Source organism: Diabrotica virgifera, chromosome 5 (assembly GCF_917563875.1).
Source record: "Diabrotica virgifera virgifera chromosome 5, PGI_DIABVI_V3a".
Taxonomy (NCBI): domain Eukaryota; kingdom Metazoa; phylum Arthropoda; class Insecta; order Coleoptera; family Chrysomelidae; genus Diabrotica; species Diabrotica virgifera.
In genome coordinates this window covers 135,408,000-135,427,670 of record NC_065447.1, presented here as the reverse complement: position 1 = coordinate 135,427,670, position 19,671 = coordinate 135,408,000, and the positions used below count along the sequence as shown (strand labels likewise).

Sequence of the window (19,671 nt, the reverse complement as noted above, 5' to 3'; positions counted from 1 at the left end):
GCGGTTAAGTAAGTAAGACGATAAAGGTATAGAGCGCATCACGCTGAGCCTAAGATTTTTGCATTCGATTAGGGTACCACATGGAATCATATTACCCAGGATTCCATTGTGAATAGCATTTGGCTACGATAGTTGTGCCCTCATCGCGCATCAGCGTGCTATGGGGGGGAAAGGGATGGCCTGGGGCATTGGAGCGAGGTGGGGTGATCCCTGTTTACACTCGGGTCAAAACACCTCGCCCCAATGAATTGTTACACCCGAATGTACTCTTTCGAGAGGGTGGACATTCCCACAGGTCGGGTTAAATCAAATTGCTTGCTTGCTTGCAGGTCATTACACTACGTACCAAGGTGTTATAGGTATATTCTATTCTTTGTATTTCTGATAATCTTTCTATCACACAGTACCCCTTTCACTTGTTTAATACATGTTCTTGCCTGTGCTAATCTACTGGTTATCTCTTGTTCGGTGGTTCCATTCATTGAGAGTATGAATCCTAAGTATTGTCCTTTTCATGAGCATTTTTCAATGCGTAACAAATGATAGGAAAAAGGGTAAGTCCGTGATAATACACATTTATGACATTTATTCTAACATGACATTTTAGTTAAATCTGACAGTTGTAACATTTTATTTTCAATTTGGAATAAAAACAAATCAAATGTGTTTCTTGCATTTATAAAATGGTATTTTCTTTGATTTGCATAGTCTTATAAATTATACAGATTATATTTGTACTATTATTATCTAATTAAAAAAAAAATTGTTTTTTTTTCATTATGGAGCCATCTATCGACAACTAGAATAACTAGAATAAATGTTATAAATGTCACCGACGAAATGTAATCACCGACGTGCCTTTTTTCTGTACCATACAATTTAATGCGTTAGAAAGAAATCGAAAAACTGTGACACACTGAAAGATGATCATGAGAAAAATAATATTTGAATTTTTCAGTGCTGTTCATTTCGCTATCATCGTCCATTTCCAAGTTTCTCACTGGTTCTTCTGTTGTTAAGTATTCGGTCTTTTCTAGGTTTATTTACAGTCACATTATATAATCTGTAGGGATATTCGCTTCAGTGACACACTCCATGTGTCTACAAGATGGAGTCATCACTCATAAATGAGAGAGTTCATATGGAACAGGAACCCAAATGTTCCAAATTGTTGTTTCAAAGAAATGCACAAAGGATGGTGCTGGCAGAATTCTTCCATGATTCACCGCTTCGGGGGGGGGGGTGGATTTGGGATCAATAGGATTCTGGCCCATGAGAGGTATTACTGGGTGAATTATCAGCAAAATGTGGAAAAGTGGTGCAAACAATGTGACCTGTGTGCATCCAAGAATAGAGTTAATGGAAAACTCAAGCAATAAATCACAGGGATCCCTTGGAAACGAGTTAATGTACATATTCTTGGAACATTTACAGTAACATCAGGAAATAAGTATTTGATGGTTGCTATGGACTATTTCCAAATGACCAGAAGTAATTGCACTATCCAACTAATAAGAAATCACAGTTGGTCGAATCCTGCTTGAGAATATCGTTTTCCTACATGAAGTTTTACTCCTACTTCATTCCGACTTGGAGCGCAACCGTGATGGATTTGACCATAAGTAGACCAGGACAACACCGCTTTATTCTCAGTCTGACAGCATGGTAGGAAGACATGGCTGGACCATCAACAACTACCCGTCGCTTTTTATACAGAGTGACTGGGCAAACTGGTGTCTTTATTTCTGCTAGCTTACCGAAGCACCCAACTGATTACACTCCAGCAATGCTATGGACTGATCGAGAGATAAAGCTTCCCATTGACCTCCTATGACAATCCCGAGTATCTCAGCGGCCTTAAAGATCGACTGGTTATGGTTGACGATTTCGCCAGGAATATCTCAACAGTGACCGTACAAAGATTAGGTTTGATAAAAGATCCAATCCCGTTGAGATATCTCTTCCCAGGCTACCTGTACCTCGTGCCAAAGTTACGCCAGAATGTGTTGAGGATCAGGTAAATGAACTGATTCCATTCCAACAATGCCCCAGACCTATTCAATTGGTGAAAAATCGGGAGATCTAGCCTTAGATACATCGGAAGAGTGGTGCACATGCCTTACCAGAGAAAATTAAGAATCTCGTCTCTCGCTACGTCGCGTACTCACTCCTACATGGCGATTATGGATACCCAAACATAGTCTGGAGGATGCATCACTGAACACTGAAGCCAATGGTATTCAATTCAAGGTTCCAGTCCCAGTTTAGCGTTTTCTGTACTATGCCAGACGAACACTTCGGGAACTATAGGTGAGAAGTGGTATAAACTTGAGGACGGTATTGAAAGAAGTGAAAGTGTTTTACCTAACTACCTACCTGGTGGAAAGTAAATCCTTCGGGGCAAATCCATGAATGCTTAGAGTTTTCTTGACAATAATGAAACACCTCACATCCTAGATCTTCATCTGCGTAATATCCAGTGTTCCTTCCACTACAAGTAAATTTAGATTGGGGCAATAGTAAAGAAAGTCTGTCTGGCTCTTCTTCCTCTTCTTTTTCTTCCTCTAGTTTATTGATGGCCTAAAATCAAAAGTTGTTCTTAATTGGATGTATTTATAGGTATTTTAATAAAAAAAAATTATTTATTGTTTTCAAAATTTAAAAGCTGTTATTAATTGAATTCAGTCAAAGTTATTTTACTAAAAAATATATTTATTTGGCATATATATACACTCACGGACAAAAATATTGCATATTTTGAAATTAACTTTTGAAATAAAAATTTTTGTGCTGACCCCAGTGTCATAAAAATAGGATTTCTTTTCCGAATGCGAGGTTTTTATATACACTGTGTCCGTAAAGTATGGAACAAATTATTTTTTAGCCAAACAGAGCATTTTAAGAAATAATCCTGAAACATGTCGATTTTTGATTTTAATTTACCATATTTTAAAATAATATTCTAATATACAGAATGAATTACTTTCGGGTAATAACGTCACCACGTCAGAGATCAACCTACAGAGCCAGACATCAACCTACAGAGCCGGAGATCAACCTATAGATCTAGAGAGCTACTACAGAGCCAGGACAGCCACAGAGCATCCAGACAATGAACATCCACTGAAAACCGTAAGTTTTGGAACAGGTTACATTTCTCGAACTGTACATTGACAATTAAGGTATTTCAAATTGGAAAATATTATCGAATTATAAAATTTTCACTATATACAGGGTGAGTTTTTAGTGCGGGATCGGTCGATAACTCCATTATGGTATAAAATATCGAGAAAAGTTATTTAAAAAAAATGTAGGCAATGATATTCTCCACGCTTGGAAAATATGTCCATTTCTACAGGGTGATCAGTAACTGCGTGGTATATCAAACATATAATTTTTTAAATGGGACACCCTATATATTTTTTCATATTTATATTCCCCTCATAATTATTGTTCATATAATATATGGTTTTGCATTACTATACAGAGTATTTAACAAGTTATGACCATTTTTATTTCGAAATCACTATGAGATTAACACCCTGTATATAAAGAAGTAATTCGTAGACAATAATTTGTTTTATGTAATAAGATAAACAATATACTGTAGTTTTTAAATTAAGTCCAATTCACATCATTGACGACTATTTGTATACAGGGTGAACTACAAAACCAAATTACGATTTTCTCTATTTTTTTAAATAGATCACCCTATATTTTATTTTTCAACATTATTGTATTTAATATACTCTTTCATTTTTATATTTTTATATAGCATTCCCTATATCTAAACTGATTACTTTCCGAGATATTTTTAGTTTTCTTCAAATTTCGGGAATACATTCAATTTTTTTAGTAGAAATAAGTTAGTATTGAGTGATAATTAAACAAAATTATTTTTATTCAATAAATAACTAACACAAAATATAAACCATAGCAATATGCAGTGAATATACCAATAAATGTGATATTAAGAAATTATCATATTTCCCTAATATGTATACAAGAATCGTAAAATTCCTACAAAAAAAACTTGAAACATAAATCAAAACAATATACAACTGATGTAACAGTTTTTAGATTGGTATATCAACAGCATTCTAAGCCAAGAATTTTTTAGTAGGACATTCATTTTATAAGCACTTTTAAACTACAAAACAAAATTACGATTTTCTCAATTTTTTTTTTAATACATCACCCTATATTTTATTTTTTTTAAATATTGTATTTATGATACTCTTTTATTTTTATATACCTAAACTTATTAGTTTCTGAGATATTTTTAGTTTTATTCATTTGCCGGGAATACATTCAATTTTTATAAATATAAATAACTTAACAAATAAGTATTATGTAATAATATAGCAAATATTTTCATTCAATAAATAACTAACAAAAAAATAATAAACTATAACAAAATTTAATGAATGTACCAATTAATGTGATGTTAAGGATATAAGTCTAAAGTAAATGTTGAAAATGACCACTTTCAACGTCTATGCAATTTTGTAACCGATATTCAAATGACCGAGCCACATTTCTAACATTTTTGTAAGTCAATATTATTAAAAGCTTCTTTTATTCTATTTTTCATATCATCAAGCGTTGTTGGATGCTTCTGGTATACAAGGTTTTTTATATAGCCCCACTTGAAAAAAATCAATTTTGGAAGAACAGGAGCACCGTCGTATAAAAACCTCAACCGTAAAAAAATGTGGACCAATCACATAATCTCTAACAATATCACCTTAAACGTTTATAGATAACCTAGTTTGAGTGTTAACAAAGTAGGGATTTCTTGATGCATATTAATGAAATTTAATATGAAAATTATATTATTAATAACTGCGGGTCACAATCTGCAATTAGGAATGTGTTACTATATTATACACAAGATACTTATATTTTTTTGTAGGAATTGTATGATTCTTGTATATTGGGGAAATATGATAATTCCTTAATATCACATTTATTGATACATTCATTGCATATTGCTATGGTTTATATTTTGTGTTAGTTATTTATTGAATAAAAATAATTTTGTTTAATTATCATTCAATACCAACTAATTTCTACTAGAAAAATTTAATGTATTGCCGAAAGTTGAAGAAAACTAAAAATATCTCCGAAAGTAATAAGTTTAGATATAGGGAATGCGATATAAAAATGAAAGAGTATAATAAATACAATATTTTTGAAAAATAAAATATAGGGTGATCTATTTAAAAAATAGAGAAAATCGTAATTTGGTTTTGTAGTTCACCCTGTATACAAACATTCGTCAATGATTTCAATTGGACTTAATTTAAAAACTACAGTATATTGTTTATCTTACTACATAAAACAAATTATTGTCTATGAATTACTTCTTTATATACAGGGTGTTAATCTCATAGGGATTTCGAAATAAAAATGGTCATAACTTGTTAAATACTCTGTATAGTAATGCAAAACCCTATATTATATGACCAAAAATTATGAGGGGAAAATAAATACGAAAAAATATATAGGGTGTCCCATTTAAAAAATTATATGTTTGATATACCACGCTGTTATTGATCACCCTGTAAAAATGGAAATATTTTCCAAGCGTGGAGAATATCATTGCCTACATTTTTTCTAACTAACTTTTTTCGATATTCTATACCGTAATGGAATTATCGACCGATCCCGCACTAAAAACTCACCCTGTATATAATTAAAATTAACATGAAGTAAAACTCCCTAGTGTAGTTGGTATATTTAATAAAAATTCTAAAAATTTTTAAAAATCCAAACGGATTACGCTCAAAACGTTTTCGGACTTATCAGTCCATCATCAGTGAACATAAAAGTAAGTAATCTCACTTAGTAAAATTGAAAAGGGTGAAATTTTGAATGTTAAAAATTGAAAAGTGTGGTTACGATTACTTACTCTCTGTCCTTGCTAAATAGCCACAATGCCAAACACTGGTCAAGATGTATGTTCTAACTACATGGTAAAATTTGTTAAACAATTTGGCTTACATTGGATGCCAACGGATTAGTACTAGGTACATGATGCTCTACTCCATTAATTAAGAGATTTTTTATTATAAATAGGTGTTTGAACTACGTTTAGTCTGTCAATGATTTAGAAGGAAGTTGAAATACTTCAAATGTCAGTAAAATTGACATCCAGGAACGGGAATTTTTAAGGTATTAACCAAGGTCAAGATCCAATGTGGTTACGGAAATTTAAGTTTAAGATTGTGTTGGAATTTTAATTTTTAATATTAGAATTTAAATTTACTATTTTTTAAAAAATATTACAACCATTACTATAAACTTGGCTATAAAATTAAATTTGATCGAAATTATTGTCATAATAAAATATGGTAATGAAAACAAAATGTAAGATTGAGTTATTGGTTAATGAAAGTTAAAAATTTTTTTTGTATATAGCCTTGGGGGTGAAAGTTAAAACGTTGAAGAGATGCAGAAGTTGTTTAGTGTGTATAGAAATGTAAATTTGTTAACTGTAATGTTGGTTGTATAAGTCTAGTATGGTATTGATTCTGTATGAAATTAACTATTTAAAAAATTGGTGAGAATTGAGGTAACTGATATAAGATTGTTAGGTGAAAATATAAATAATTGACGGAATGTGAAAATGTGTTAGTTATAGTCAAAAATATAGGAAATAATATAACATTATGCATAGAAAAGAAAATGGAATTATTTGAATTGTTAAATTAAAACGAAGTTGATAAATATGTAAATGAACAAAAGATTCAAAAGAAGTGTGTCAGCAGGATGCACAGTACACAAACTGTGTTTGGAAAAAATTAAAAGTTAAACATAGTAAAATGAGAATAAAGTTGTAAAGTTAAATATTAGAGTGGCTAGAAAGTTAAATGTAGCAGATTAAAATTTTGAATTTGTAAGAAAAAATAAAATGAAAATAAAAAGAAAAAGGAAAATAAAAAGGAAAGAGGACCTGTATGAAAAAGAAGAATTAAATGAATAGCGAAGTAAAACATTTTGGAAAAGACCAACGAACGAAGTAAAGACCCAAGCGGCAAATAGACAAATAGATAAGGTCAATGATTTATGAAGGGAAAAGTAGGGTGAGAAAATAGCAAAGGGTGAATTAGTTGTGTTGATGTTACTGGGGGTTGTAGAGTAAATGATTAGTATGAAAGGAGATTTTGGAAATAGAAGGAAGTGAAGTAAGAAAAAAGGTTAAGTTAAAGGTTTTATGGGTGAAGTCAGGAAAGTTGCTAAGTGTGAAGGATAAATTGAAAAAACAAGGAATTTAGGAAAAAAGTTGACGGTGAATGGGAGTAAAATTGCGATTAAGGGAGGTTTGTCTATTCACACAATTGGGACTGGACCTCAAGTCTCGGATAATCTCCAAATCCTCATACAAGTCCAATCGGAGTGTGTTTTTCTGCTGTATATTGTGCACCAACTGGACACCATCAGGAATCTTAAGTTCATGTCTATTGATTCTTGATATAGTTGGATTCTTAGAATCCAACTATATCATAAAAAATACTGAGATTTTACACTGGTTCCGTTATGTAGACGATTGTTTACTTCTGATCTCAGGCGATTCCAACTCAGCACAGAATTTACTTCATAAGATAAATCAAATTCATCCAAAAATAACTTTCACTATGGAACTAGAAACTTCAAACTCCATTAATTTCTTAGACCTTTCTATCACCAGACTAGATGACCATTTCAACTTTGGGATCTACCGTAAACCCACTCAAACAGATCAGGTAATTCATTCATCATCTAATCATCCTCTTTCCCACAAACTTTCTTCATTCCGTAGTTTTATCCACAGATTAAATTCTATTCCTCTTTCATCTACAGAATTTAACAAAGAATTAAACATTATTAAACAGATTGCTATAAACAATGGTTATGACCCTGATATCATCAATAAACTCCAACATAAAAGAGAGCTCAGATTACTTCAACAGTCAGCCTTTTCTTCTACTTGATCTACAACAACTCCGATTTATGCTTCATTGCCTTTCCATAACCCTAATCTATCTGAAAGAGTTCAATACATTATTACCAACTCCTGTGATAATATAAAAATTTCTTTTAAAATTAATAACACCCTTAACAAGAGTTTGACAAATACTAAGGATCCAATCCACTACATGAACCGTAGTGCTATATATAAACTCTCTTGCTCAGATTGTGATGCTACCTACATCGGTAGAACTTGCAGATCTCTTGCCACCAGATCCCTACAACATAGTAAGAGGGATACTACTTCCTCTTTCTCACTCCACCTTAAAGTCAATAGACATGAACTTAAGATTCCTGAGGGTGTCCAGTTGGTGCACAATATACAGCAGAAAAACACACTCCGATTGGACTTTTATGAGGATTTGGAGATTATCCGAGACTTGAGGTCCAGTCCCAATTGTGTGAATAGACAAACCTCCCTTAATCGCAATTTTACTCCCATTCACCGTCAACTTTTTTCCTAAATTCCTTGTTTTTTCAATTTATCCTTCACATTTAGCAACTTTCCTGACTTCACCCATAAAACCCTTAACTTAACCTTTAACTTTCCTCGTAATACGAGAGATGTCGCTGATTTGCGTCTCAAAAGGTGGGTTCATTGCATCGCGATGGTTTGCCTTAAAAGAGGCAGAATGTTTATATTCCCTTCAGAGTTGTGACTGCATAAACTTCACTGATGATGCATAAGGATGCTGAAATAGTTGCTATATGGAGATGGTAGTCCAACTCTGAATCGAATATAAACAAAACCTGCCTTGAACCCTTTTTAATCTTTTTCATTTTACTCAGTTTTTGAGTATTTAGAAACTGTCTTTCGGTCCTTTTCCTAGACGAAGAGAAGGTAAATGCGTGGCCTAAGTGTCCACTATTTGCTTTCTCCTATTTTCGTCGTCTCTACGTGATTATATATTGTAAAATCCGGAGATATGGGATGCAGCCAGAAAGCAGTTTATTAACGAAAAGTCTTAGATTTAAAATATTGTTTATTATATTTTTATTTCAATTATTCTAATTGTTTAAAATTAGTAAACTTTGTATCCGGGGCTTTTCGTTGTTTTCCTCGTAATACGAGAGATGTCGCTGATTTGCGTCTCAAAAGGTGGGTTCATTGCATCGCGATGGTTTGCCTTAAAAGAGGCAAAATGTTTATATTCCCTTCAGAGTTGTGACTGCATAAACTTCACTGATGATGCATAAGGATGCTGAAATAGTTGCTATATGGAGATGGTAGTCCAACTCTGAATCGAATATAAACAAAACCTGCCTTGAACCCTTTTTAATCTTTAACTTAACCTTTTTTCTTACTTCACTTCCTTCTATTTCCAAAATCTCCTTTCATACTAATCATTTACTCTACAACCCCCAGTAACATCAACACAACTAATTCACCCTTTGCCATTTTCTCACCCTACTTTTCCCTTCATAAATCATTGACCTTATCTATTTGTCTATTTGCCGATTGGGTCTTTACTTCGTTCGTTGGTCTTTTCCAAAATGTTTTACTTCGCTATTCATTTAATTCTTCTTTTTCATGCAGGTCCTCTTTCCTTTTTATTTTTCTTTTTCTTTTTATTTTCATTTTATTTTTTCTTACAAATTCAAAATTTTAATCTGCTACATTTGACTTTCTAGCCACTCTAATATTTAACTTTACAACTTTATTCTCTGATTAATTATTTATATGGGAAATAAGCCACAATTAAAATGAAAAAAATAATTTTATTAACGTTTCGACGCCCAAATCGGGTGCCGTTGTCAAAATACAAAATATTACTGAAAAGAACAAAATAGCTTCAGAACAACTTTATTCTCATTTTACTATGTTTAACTTCGATCAACTATGACAATAATTTCGATCAAATTTAATTTTATAGTCAAGTTTATAGTAATGGTTGTAATATTTTTTTAAAAATAGTAAATTTAAATTCTAATATTAAAAATTAAAATTCCAACACAATCTTAAACTTAAATTTCCGTAACCACATTGGATCTTGACCCTGGTTAATACCTAAAAAATTCCCTTTCCTGGATGTCAATTTTACTGACATTTGAAGTATTTCAACTTCTTTCTAAATCATTGACAGACTAAACGTAGTTCAATGTAGACCTATTCATAATAAAAAATCTCTTAATTAATGGAGTAGAGCATCATGTACCTAGTACTAATCCGTTGGCATCCAATGTAAGCCAAATTGTTTAACAAATTTTACCATGTAGTTAGAACATACATCTTGACCAGTGTTTGGCATTGTGGCTATTTAGCAAGGACAGAGAGTAAGTAATCGTAACCACACTTTTCAATTTTTAACATTCAAAATTTCACCCTTTTCAATTTTACTAAGTGAGATTACTTACTTTTAGGTTCACTGATGATGGATTGATAAGTCCGAAAACGTTTTGAACGTAATCCGTTTGGATTTTTAAAAATTTTTAGAATTTTTATTAAATATACCAACTACACTAGGGAGTTTTACTTCATGTTAATTTTATTTAACTAGATGGTATACAGCCAACCTTCGGGTATTATCCCGTTTTATTTTTAGATATATATAATTATTTAAATTCAAGTTAAAAATAAAAACAGTTCAATATAAAATAATTGATAATAATAAAAAGGATTTCCTTTTAAAAAATTTTAATTATTCAATAGAATTTGCAGTAAGTTACAATCAAATATTTATCTCCAACTAGCGAGCGTTACAACATAACTATTTATATCGTAAACTTTCAGGTAGTATTATAACATTTTGCAATATTATCATTATAAAATTTGGCATTGACAAGTCAGCAAAAAACAAGCCGAATATTAATAAAGCGTAGGCGTTCACGGTATATTTATAAAGATATAAGGAACAGCAAATTTAACACGTCAACTGCGGAAGAAAGTAAAATTATTTCGAGTTTGGAAATAATATAATACAAGAAAACACAATGGGGAAGCTGTACGGAGCCCAATCGGAATTGGCAAATGACATTAAAAAGACGCCAACAAACATGAAAAAGACTCCAGGACTAGAAGGAACGCAGAATATATTAAAGAACGCCAGGAAAAAATTGGACGACTATTGGGCGAAATTACAAAATAACCACGAAAAATTGCTAGATGGCGGTTTGACAAAAGACAAATAGTCGGAGAGGTAGAAGCGGACTTTGTGCGTGATAGGTAATGTGAAAAAAATTTACGGGGATATGTTGAATTAGTTGTGTACATGATTTTCACCAACGGCCGGAAACCAGAGTGGGGGCCGAGGGTAGTTTTAAGGGGTCAAAGTCGCGATTTGTATTATTTTTATTGTGACGCTCATGATCGAGATAATGCACCAAAATTTGGGAATAAGTAGACCATGACATAACTAAGTAAAATCTCTAGGGGCGGAACGCTGCGTGACCGACAAAGAGGTGGGGGTAGGGGTGAATATAAAAAATATAAAGGGTGTTTTGCGACGTTCGTGATTGAGATAGTGGACCAAAATTTGGCAATAAGTAATAAGTAGACTATGACATTACTAAGTAAAATCCCTAGAGCCGGAAACCAGAGTGGGGAACGAGGGTAATTATAAGGGGTCAAAGTCGCCGTTTTTATTATTTTTTTTTGTGACGCTCATGATCGAGATAGTGCACCAAAATTTGGGAATAGGTAGGTCATGAGGTAACTAAGTATAATCTCCAGGGGTGGAACGCTGCGTGGCCGATAAAGGGGTGGGGGTAGGTGTGAATATAAAAAATATAAGAGGTTTTTTGGTTCTAGATTGAGATAGTGCACCAAAATTTGGGAATAAGTAGACCATGACTTAGCTAAATAAAATCCCCAGAGCCGGAAACCAGAGTTGGGGATGAGGGTAGTTTTAAAGGGTCAAAATCTCAGTGTGTATTATTTTTTTGTGACCTGGCACAACATTTGTCCCCCACGCAGCGTTCCGCCCCTGGAGATTTTACTTAGTAATGTCATAACCTACTTACTCCCAAATTTTGTTGCACTATCTCCATCATGAGCGCCACAAAAAAAATAATAAAAACCGCGAATTTTACCCCTTATAACTACCCTCGTCCGCCACTCTGTTTCCGCTTCTGGGGATATTACTTAGTTATGTCATGGTCTACTTATTCCCAAATTTTGGTGCACTATCTCAATCACGAACGTCGCAACAAGCCCCTTATATTTTTTATATTCACCCCTACCCCCACCCCTTTGTCGGTCACGCAGCGTTGGGCCCCTAGAGTTTTACTTAGGTACGTCATGACCTACTTATTCCCAAATTTTGGTGTACTATCTCGATCATGAGCGTCATAAAAAAATCATAAAAACCGCGATTTTGACCCCTTATAACTACCCTCGGCCCCCACTCTGGTTTCAGGCCGTTGGTGAAAGTCATGTACACAACTAATTCAACATATCCACGTATAGTATTTCCATATTACTTATCACGCACAAAATCCGCTCCCAGCTCTTAGACTAAAATACTTTGAAACAAAATATTACGCACAGGTTTATAAGGTGTATATTCAGGGTAAAACCGTGCTTGAGGAATACGGAAGAAATCTGAAGAGAGAAAAAGCCCCGAAAGTAAAGAAAATACAGATAAGGAAACAAAAAATCGAGGAACTATTACTTTAAGAAAATGCACAAGAGTTGCAGGGGGACGAAGAATTGCAGTCAGAGCTAAAAGAACACATGGAGAAAATAAATACTCTCATGATTGAAGCAACAATAAATGAAGAGCTAGACTCGTTGGAGAATGGAGAACTGGAGAAAATAACATACAAAAAATAATCAATGACACTTAAGAAGATACGGCTAGGAATGGAACGGTCAGACATCACACAGAGGAGAGAAGGCATAACGCTCCCTCAGGTAAAAGCTCGGTGTTCGAAGGAAATTATGAAACGTGGAGAACGTTCCACGATCTGTTCACAACAGTAATACATGAAAACAACCAATTATCGAATTCAATATAATATATTCGGACCTACCTTCAGCAAGTTCGGGCCACCGCGCTTGAGCGTACTGAGAAACTGTCAGCAGCTGTTCTCATTTGTTTTGTAAATTACTCCGCGATTCAAAAACATATTCCGGTTTGAATCACTTTACGATTTGACAGACAAAAAAGAAATTGAAAATAAAAGTTGGCAATATTTTAAACGCGTTTTTCTCAAAACTGCTTTTTTCAACGGCTGTAGACATTTTAACTCAAAAACTATTCGACCAACCCACCTAGAATTTTGCATATATTTTCTTTAGACATTCCTTGAGGTAAAGCTGTCGAGATCTTTTTTGTTTTATGCTTATTTTTTCACCATGTCTTGCAAAAAATCGTTGTTTTAACTTCTGAGTGATATCAAAAAGTCAAAATTCGATAAAACTAAAAAAACTAGACAGCGTTACCTCGAGAAACTCATAAGCTAATAAAGTTTTTGTGAATTTTTTGTTTACCGTGATCCAATGATGAATTCTGATGTCCATCGCAAAATTCATTGTTTTTTGAGGTGTCTCTAAAAATTTGTCACCGGTTGGCTTATTTTTCAATATTTTTTCTTGAATTTTTTCTCGAACAATCTATGAATTTTACTATACTAAATTTACAATCAAGATGCAGTAGAAATAAACAAACCAAGACACGTTAAATGCTACCAGGAGCACTCCCGAATCATAATTTACAATGTATATACATTGTAAATCCCAATTCATGATTTCCAAAGTTTATACATTGTAAATTATGACTCAGAAGTGCTCCTAGTAGCATTTAACGTGTCTTGGTTTGTTTATTTCTATTGCATCTTGAATGTATATTTTTAAATATGAATATTTAATTTAAAAATAAAATAATTTTACCATACTTTAAAAAAAGAATGTGCTTGAAATATTAATACGCCCCCCTTAAGGATAGCTATGACACGATTTTGATAGGCAACCCATGCTAGAAATATTTATCTATGTATGCAATTTAATAAAAAAATGTTTCATCCCAAAAGCAAATGGGTGCAGATCGACCTATATCGGATCCCGCACTATTCGTCACTCAACTTTTTTAAGTAAACATGAAACTAACAAAATCTGGCGATAAAAGGTTTAACAATTAACAACTCCTCTTTTAATTTGTTTAAACATTTTGGACAAAAATTACATTGTTATCTAAATACTTGGAAGATGATAGAGTAAAATTTTGAAAGGGAAATATTAACAACTACCAAAGATACAGTGAGGTAAATTTGAAAAATTCTCAAAATAAATTTTTCGCATTTTTGCATAAAATTTGATTTTTGAACAATGTTCCACAAATTCTAGATAAAAATAAACTTCATTTTCGGATTCAGCGACCTCGAAAATATAAAGGACGACCAAAATTTGGTGTTGGCCCAAAATTGTTACGATCAGAGGAAGGACGTGTTCCTGTGCTTTTTAGATTACGAGAAATCGTTTGATCGTAGCCAACATCACAAGTTAATGCAGATCCTCAAGAAACTAGATACATACCAGAAAGACATAAAATGCAATTAAAACTTGTACTGGTATCAAACAGCACAATTAAAAATAGAAAATTCCAAACCCATACATATACGAAGGGGTATTCGTCAGAAATGTGTGCTTTCCTCTCTTTTATTTAACATTTATTCGGAAGCCATATTACAAGAGTCTTTGGAAGATGCAGAGATGGGAATCAAAGTGAATGGAGTATTGATCAACAACATACGATATGCTGATGATGCTGTCTTAATTTGTGACAACAGCCGATCTTCAACAACTTGTCACTATAACCGGAGAATACGGTAAGCGAATGGGATTAGAGATTATTACCAAAAATACCAAATTCATGATCATCTCCAGAAACTTGGATACACTTGAAAACTCCACCATAACACTGAATACCAAGTCCATTGAAAGAGTGAGCAAAGGGTACCCCCCGTTAAGATAGGCAAAATGCCCTTACTCCCAGAATTCAATTTTGTTAATTTTTTTACGTTCTATGCAATTAAAAAATGAGATTACGCGGATTTTTTGCTCACCAGCCCCCTTGCCCCTGCCCCCACAGTAGATTTAATTTTTTTTAGTTGGGTTGTAATTGATTTAAAAATTTCAAAAAATTCACAGGGATAGCTGAGGCTTTTACAAAACATATCCATTTTTTATGGACCCGTAGGTCGAGTGTACATAACCTCAATTTTTTCTTTAATTTTTTAAAAGCTTATAACTTTTTTTTTTCAAGATGGCTGCAGGTGCAATTTTTTGCATTTTGTGTATTTTATCAAAAACTATCTCTCTGATTTTTTTTCAGATTTTTCCGTCAACTGCGCCATCATGAAAAAACCGGAAAACTGTTTTTTAGGGGGTTTTGGGGGATTTTCTCCATGTTATAGACTTCAAAATAGACCAACTCAAGGATTTTTAAATAGATTATGTATAATTTGAAATAACTGAGTAATTTAGGATATTCAAAGATTGGGCAAAACACGTTTAAACCCCCCAAAAACCATGTTTTTCAAGTTATGTAAGGGTTTTTTCGGGTTTAATGATAGTCTTTGAGATCGATACAGCCTTAATTTTTTTTTTCATTATTTTACGTAATATGTGATTAAAAAATACGATTCATCGCATTTTTAGCGTCTGATTTTTTTCAGATTTTTCCGTCAACTGTGCCATCTTGAAAAATCCGGAAAAATGTTTTTTTAGGGGGTTTTCAGGGATTTCTCCATTTTATAGTCTTCAAAGGTTTACTCAAGGTTTTGTTAATAGATTATGTATAATTTGAAATAACTGGATATTTTAGAATATTCAAAAATTGGATGAAACACCTTTAAACCCCCCAAAACAAAGTTTTTTTCAGAAGAAAGAAAAAAACAAGGTTTTTTTCAAGTTATGTAAGCTTTTTTGCGGGTCTAATCATATTTTATGAAGTCGATACATCCTGAATATTTTTTTAAATTTTTTTACGTTCTATGTGATTAAAAAATCTCACCACAATTTTAGCCAACCGCCCTCTCACCCCTTCCCCACAGCCAAAAACGTCAATTTTTCGATTTTATTTTTTTTTTAGTTGGTTTGCAATTAAATTATAAATTACAAAAAATTCACACGCACAGCTTAGGCTTTTACAAAACATCTATTTTTATGAGTCCGAAGGTCGAGTGTACATAGCCTCATTTTTTTTGTTTTTTTTTAATGGATACGTACGTGTAACATTTTTTTTTGGTGATGGCTGCATGTCTAATTTTTTTGTGTTTTGTGTATTTTATCAAAAACTATATTTCTGACTTTTTTCAGATTTGTAAGATCTTCAAAAATCCGCAAAACTGGTTTTTTCGGTGGTTTTTAGGGATTTTCTCCATTTTATATACTTCAAAATAGACTAACTCAAGGTTATGTATAATTTGCAATAACTGACTTTTTAAGGATATTCAAACATTGTGCAAAACACTTCTAAACCCCTCAAAAACTATCTTTTTTCAAATTTTTTAAAGGTTTTTGAGCGGCTACTCATACAGGCCTGGATCCCGTGAATCAAAAACAAGTTTATTAATTGCAAACTGAAAATTTGTTAATAGCTTAACGGTGTCTAGTCGGACAAACTTTGATGTACGGGAACACTGGAACAGGGGACGTTTTATTTGATGAACAGGTTACAAGTTTCGAACATCCGACTAAGAAAACGTCCCGTGTATTTTGTCGGACCGAACTTCCAATTGATTTGTTGGACTTTCATTAAACTCTCATGCAAAAATCAAACTGCTATTTACCACTAATATAGGTCCTATCATTTGACATGTTCTACGTGTCGGACTTATTAAAATGACCAACATATTTGTCGGACAAACATTTTTTCATATATTATATAAAGTTTTCTATGGAATAAACTTAAAAACAACTTGCTAGTTTTCACAATCATAAACTTGTCAGGATCTTCCAAAATTAAAATTACGTTTCACAGTTAAAACTTCCCTTGTTCCAGTGTTCCCATACCTACATCAAAGGTTGTCCAACTAGACACCGTTAAACTATTAACTAATTTTCAGCTTGCTATTATTTAACTTTTTTTTGGTACGCGGAATCCAGGCCTAATATTTTTTTGAGATCGATACAGTCTGAATTTTTTTTCATTTTTTTACGTTTTATGTGTTTAAAAAATAAGCCTTAGCCCAATTTTAGCCCTCTAACCCGTCAACCTGCACACTAAAACATCAACTTAATTTTTTTTCTCAGTATATCTGTTGCCCAGTTTATCCTCAAATAAACTATGTACATTTAAAGAAAACAATTTCAAATTTTGCAATATTGTTTTGTATAAAGTAAAGATACCTATGTCATTTCGATATTTTTTGGGTAGGATACAAAAAACAAAAATAAAATAGAATAATCCATTTAAGAAAAATACATTTTAATATATCATACTTTTTGTCGTTTTGTGAATCAAAACATTTTGTTCTTTATTCATTAGTTTGTATTTAGTAGTAACCCTAATATTACTAAGGACACTATTACGCTTTACAGTTCTAAAGTATTCATCGCTGTCTTCGTCTATTACAGGTACCTATAACATCTGTATTGTCAAAGAGTTTTGTAAGATATTCTGCTGGCTTGATGATTTTTGTAAAATATCTTCCATGCGATAAATTATAATATTATAATTAAGGTAGCCACATGCGAACAACAGCCTATTGTTATGTTGCCGTTTGCGCAACCTCATAATGCAAATAGTTCTTGCCCCCGTTAGGTAAATTAATTCCGATTGGTTTTTTTGCACAAACTTACTCAAAAACAGCTCCTTATAACAAATTCACAACGTACCAGGCAGTACCGCGGTCGGAAAATTGTTTAAACAATGTTTTAAACAAATTCAAATAATCAATTTTTTCACTTAGGACAAATTTGTTTTAGATTCTCTGGATCAATCTGAGCAAAACGGCTCTCTTGTGATTTTTCTCTAAAATTGACTGTTGTCGAATTATACGCGATTTAAAATTTGAAAAACGCGAAAATGGCCATTTTCAAGGCTTAATAACTCGATTTAGAATTAATATTATGGAAGTCAGAAAGTGACCAAATCAAAGTTTAAAGCCCCCGCCCTCTACAAGAGCCTAAAGAAGAAATTTTTGTCATTATTTTATTAACAAGCTATTGTTTTTAATAATTAACTAAGCACGTATTGAGGCGGTCGTCCGCGAAAGAAATGTACCGTTCATTGGACGTTTTAAAAAAATATCGATTGAAAGTCAAAAATACGTTTTAAAAAAATAAAAAAGGAATTTAGATGTCATATGTACACTCTACCTATGGATCCATAAAAAATAGACATGTTTTGTAGAAGCCTCATAAAATTTTTAAACAAAATGCAACTTAACTAAGCAAAAAAAATAGAAAAATTGACGTTTTTGTGGGGGCTGGGGGAGGGGGTAGACTAAAAATGCGATGAATCTTATTTTTTAATCACACATAACGTAAAATAATGAAAAAAAAATAGTAAGGCGGTATCGATCTCAAAGAATATCATTAAGGTGATACAGTAGCGATCAACAGGTAGCAAAAACGCGTTCCAAGATTGCGGCTGTAATTGTTAAATATTTTTTCGAGATATTTGGCACACGTATTCGTAATATAATAAAGAATGGCGGTACAGAGCCCAATTTGAAAAATATATTAATATGTGGAAATTACTCTGTAATTAAATACAATATTAAAAAAACGAGCCTGTACCGCCATTAAGAAGAACAAAAAAATACACTTTCTTCAAATAAACTTTTTTATCCGATGCCTAGATTTTGTGTCATTTTGAAACTACTAATGAAATAAAAAATTTTAGTAGTTCCAAAATGACACAAAATCTAGGCATCGGATAAAAAAGTTTATTTGAAGAAAGTTTATTTTTTTGTTCTTCTTAATGGCGGTACAGGCTCGTTTTTTTAATATTGTATTTAATTACAGAGTAATTTCCACATATTAATATCTTTTTCAAATTGGGCTCTGTACTGCCATTCTTTATTATATTACGAATACGTGTGCCAAATATCTCGAAAAAATATTCAAAAGTACAGCAGCAATCTTGGAACGCGTTTTCGCTACCTGTTGATCGCTACTGTTTCCCCTTAAACCCGCAAAAACCCTTACATAACTTGAAAAACATGGTTTTTGGGGGGTTTAAACGTGTTTTACCCAATTTTTGAATATCCTTAATTACTCAGTTATTTCAAATTATACATAATCTATTTAAAAACCCTTGAGTTGGTCTATTTTGAAGTCTATAAAATGGAGAAAATCCCCAAAAAACCCTAAAAATACAGTTTTCCGGATTTTTCAAGATGGCGCAGTTGACGGAAAAATTTGAAAAAAATCAGAGAGATAGTTTTTGATAAAATACACAAAATGCAAAAAAAATTGGACCTGCAGCCATCTTGAAAAAAAAAAGATATAAGCTTTTAAAAAATTAAAGAAAAAATTGAGGTTATGTACACTCGACCTACGGGTCCATAAAAAATGGACATGTTTTGTAAAAGCCTCAGCTACCCGTGTGAATTTTTTGAAATTTTTAAATCAATTAAAACTCAACTAAAAAAATTAAATCTAAAAATCAACGTTTTTGGCTGTGGAGGAAGGGGTAAGGGGGGTGGCGAGAAAAAAATCCGAGTAATCCCATTTTTTAATTGCATAGAACGTAAAAAATGAACAAAATT

General features: G+C 32.6%; 1 protein-coding gene across 6 annotated transcripts in view; it reads right to left on the bottom strand.

Moving 5' to 3' along the window:
* Positions 1–19,671, bottom strand: part of LOC114338951 (uncharacterized) — a 296,642-nt gene that overhangs the window by 124,064 nt on the left and 152,907 nt on the right. For all 6 annotated transcript variants that reach the window (XM_050650332.1, XM_050650334.1, XM_050650335.1 and 3 more), the window contains exon 4: positions 2,377–2,580. In XM_050650332.1, coding sequence (XP_050506289.1) covers positions 2,377–2,580 — 204 coding nt within the window. The remainder of the gene's footprint in view (positions 1–2,376; positions 2,581–19,671) is intronic.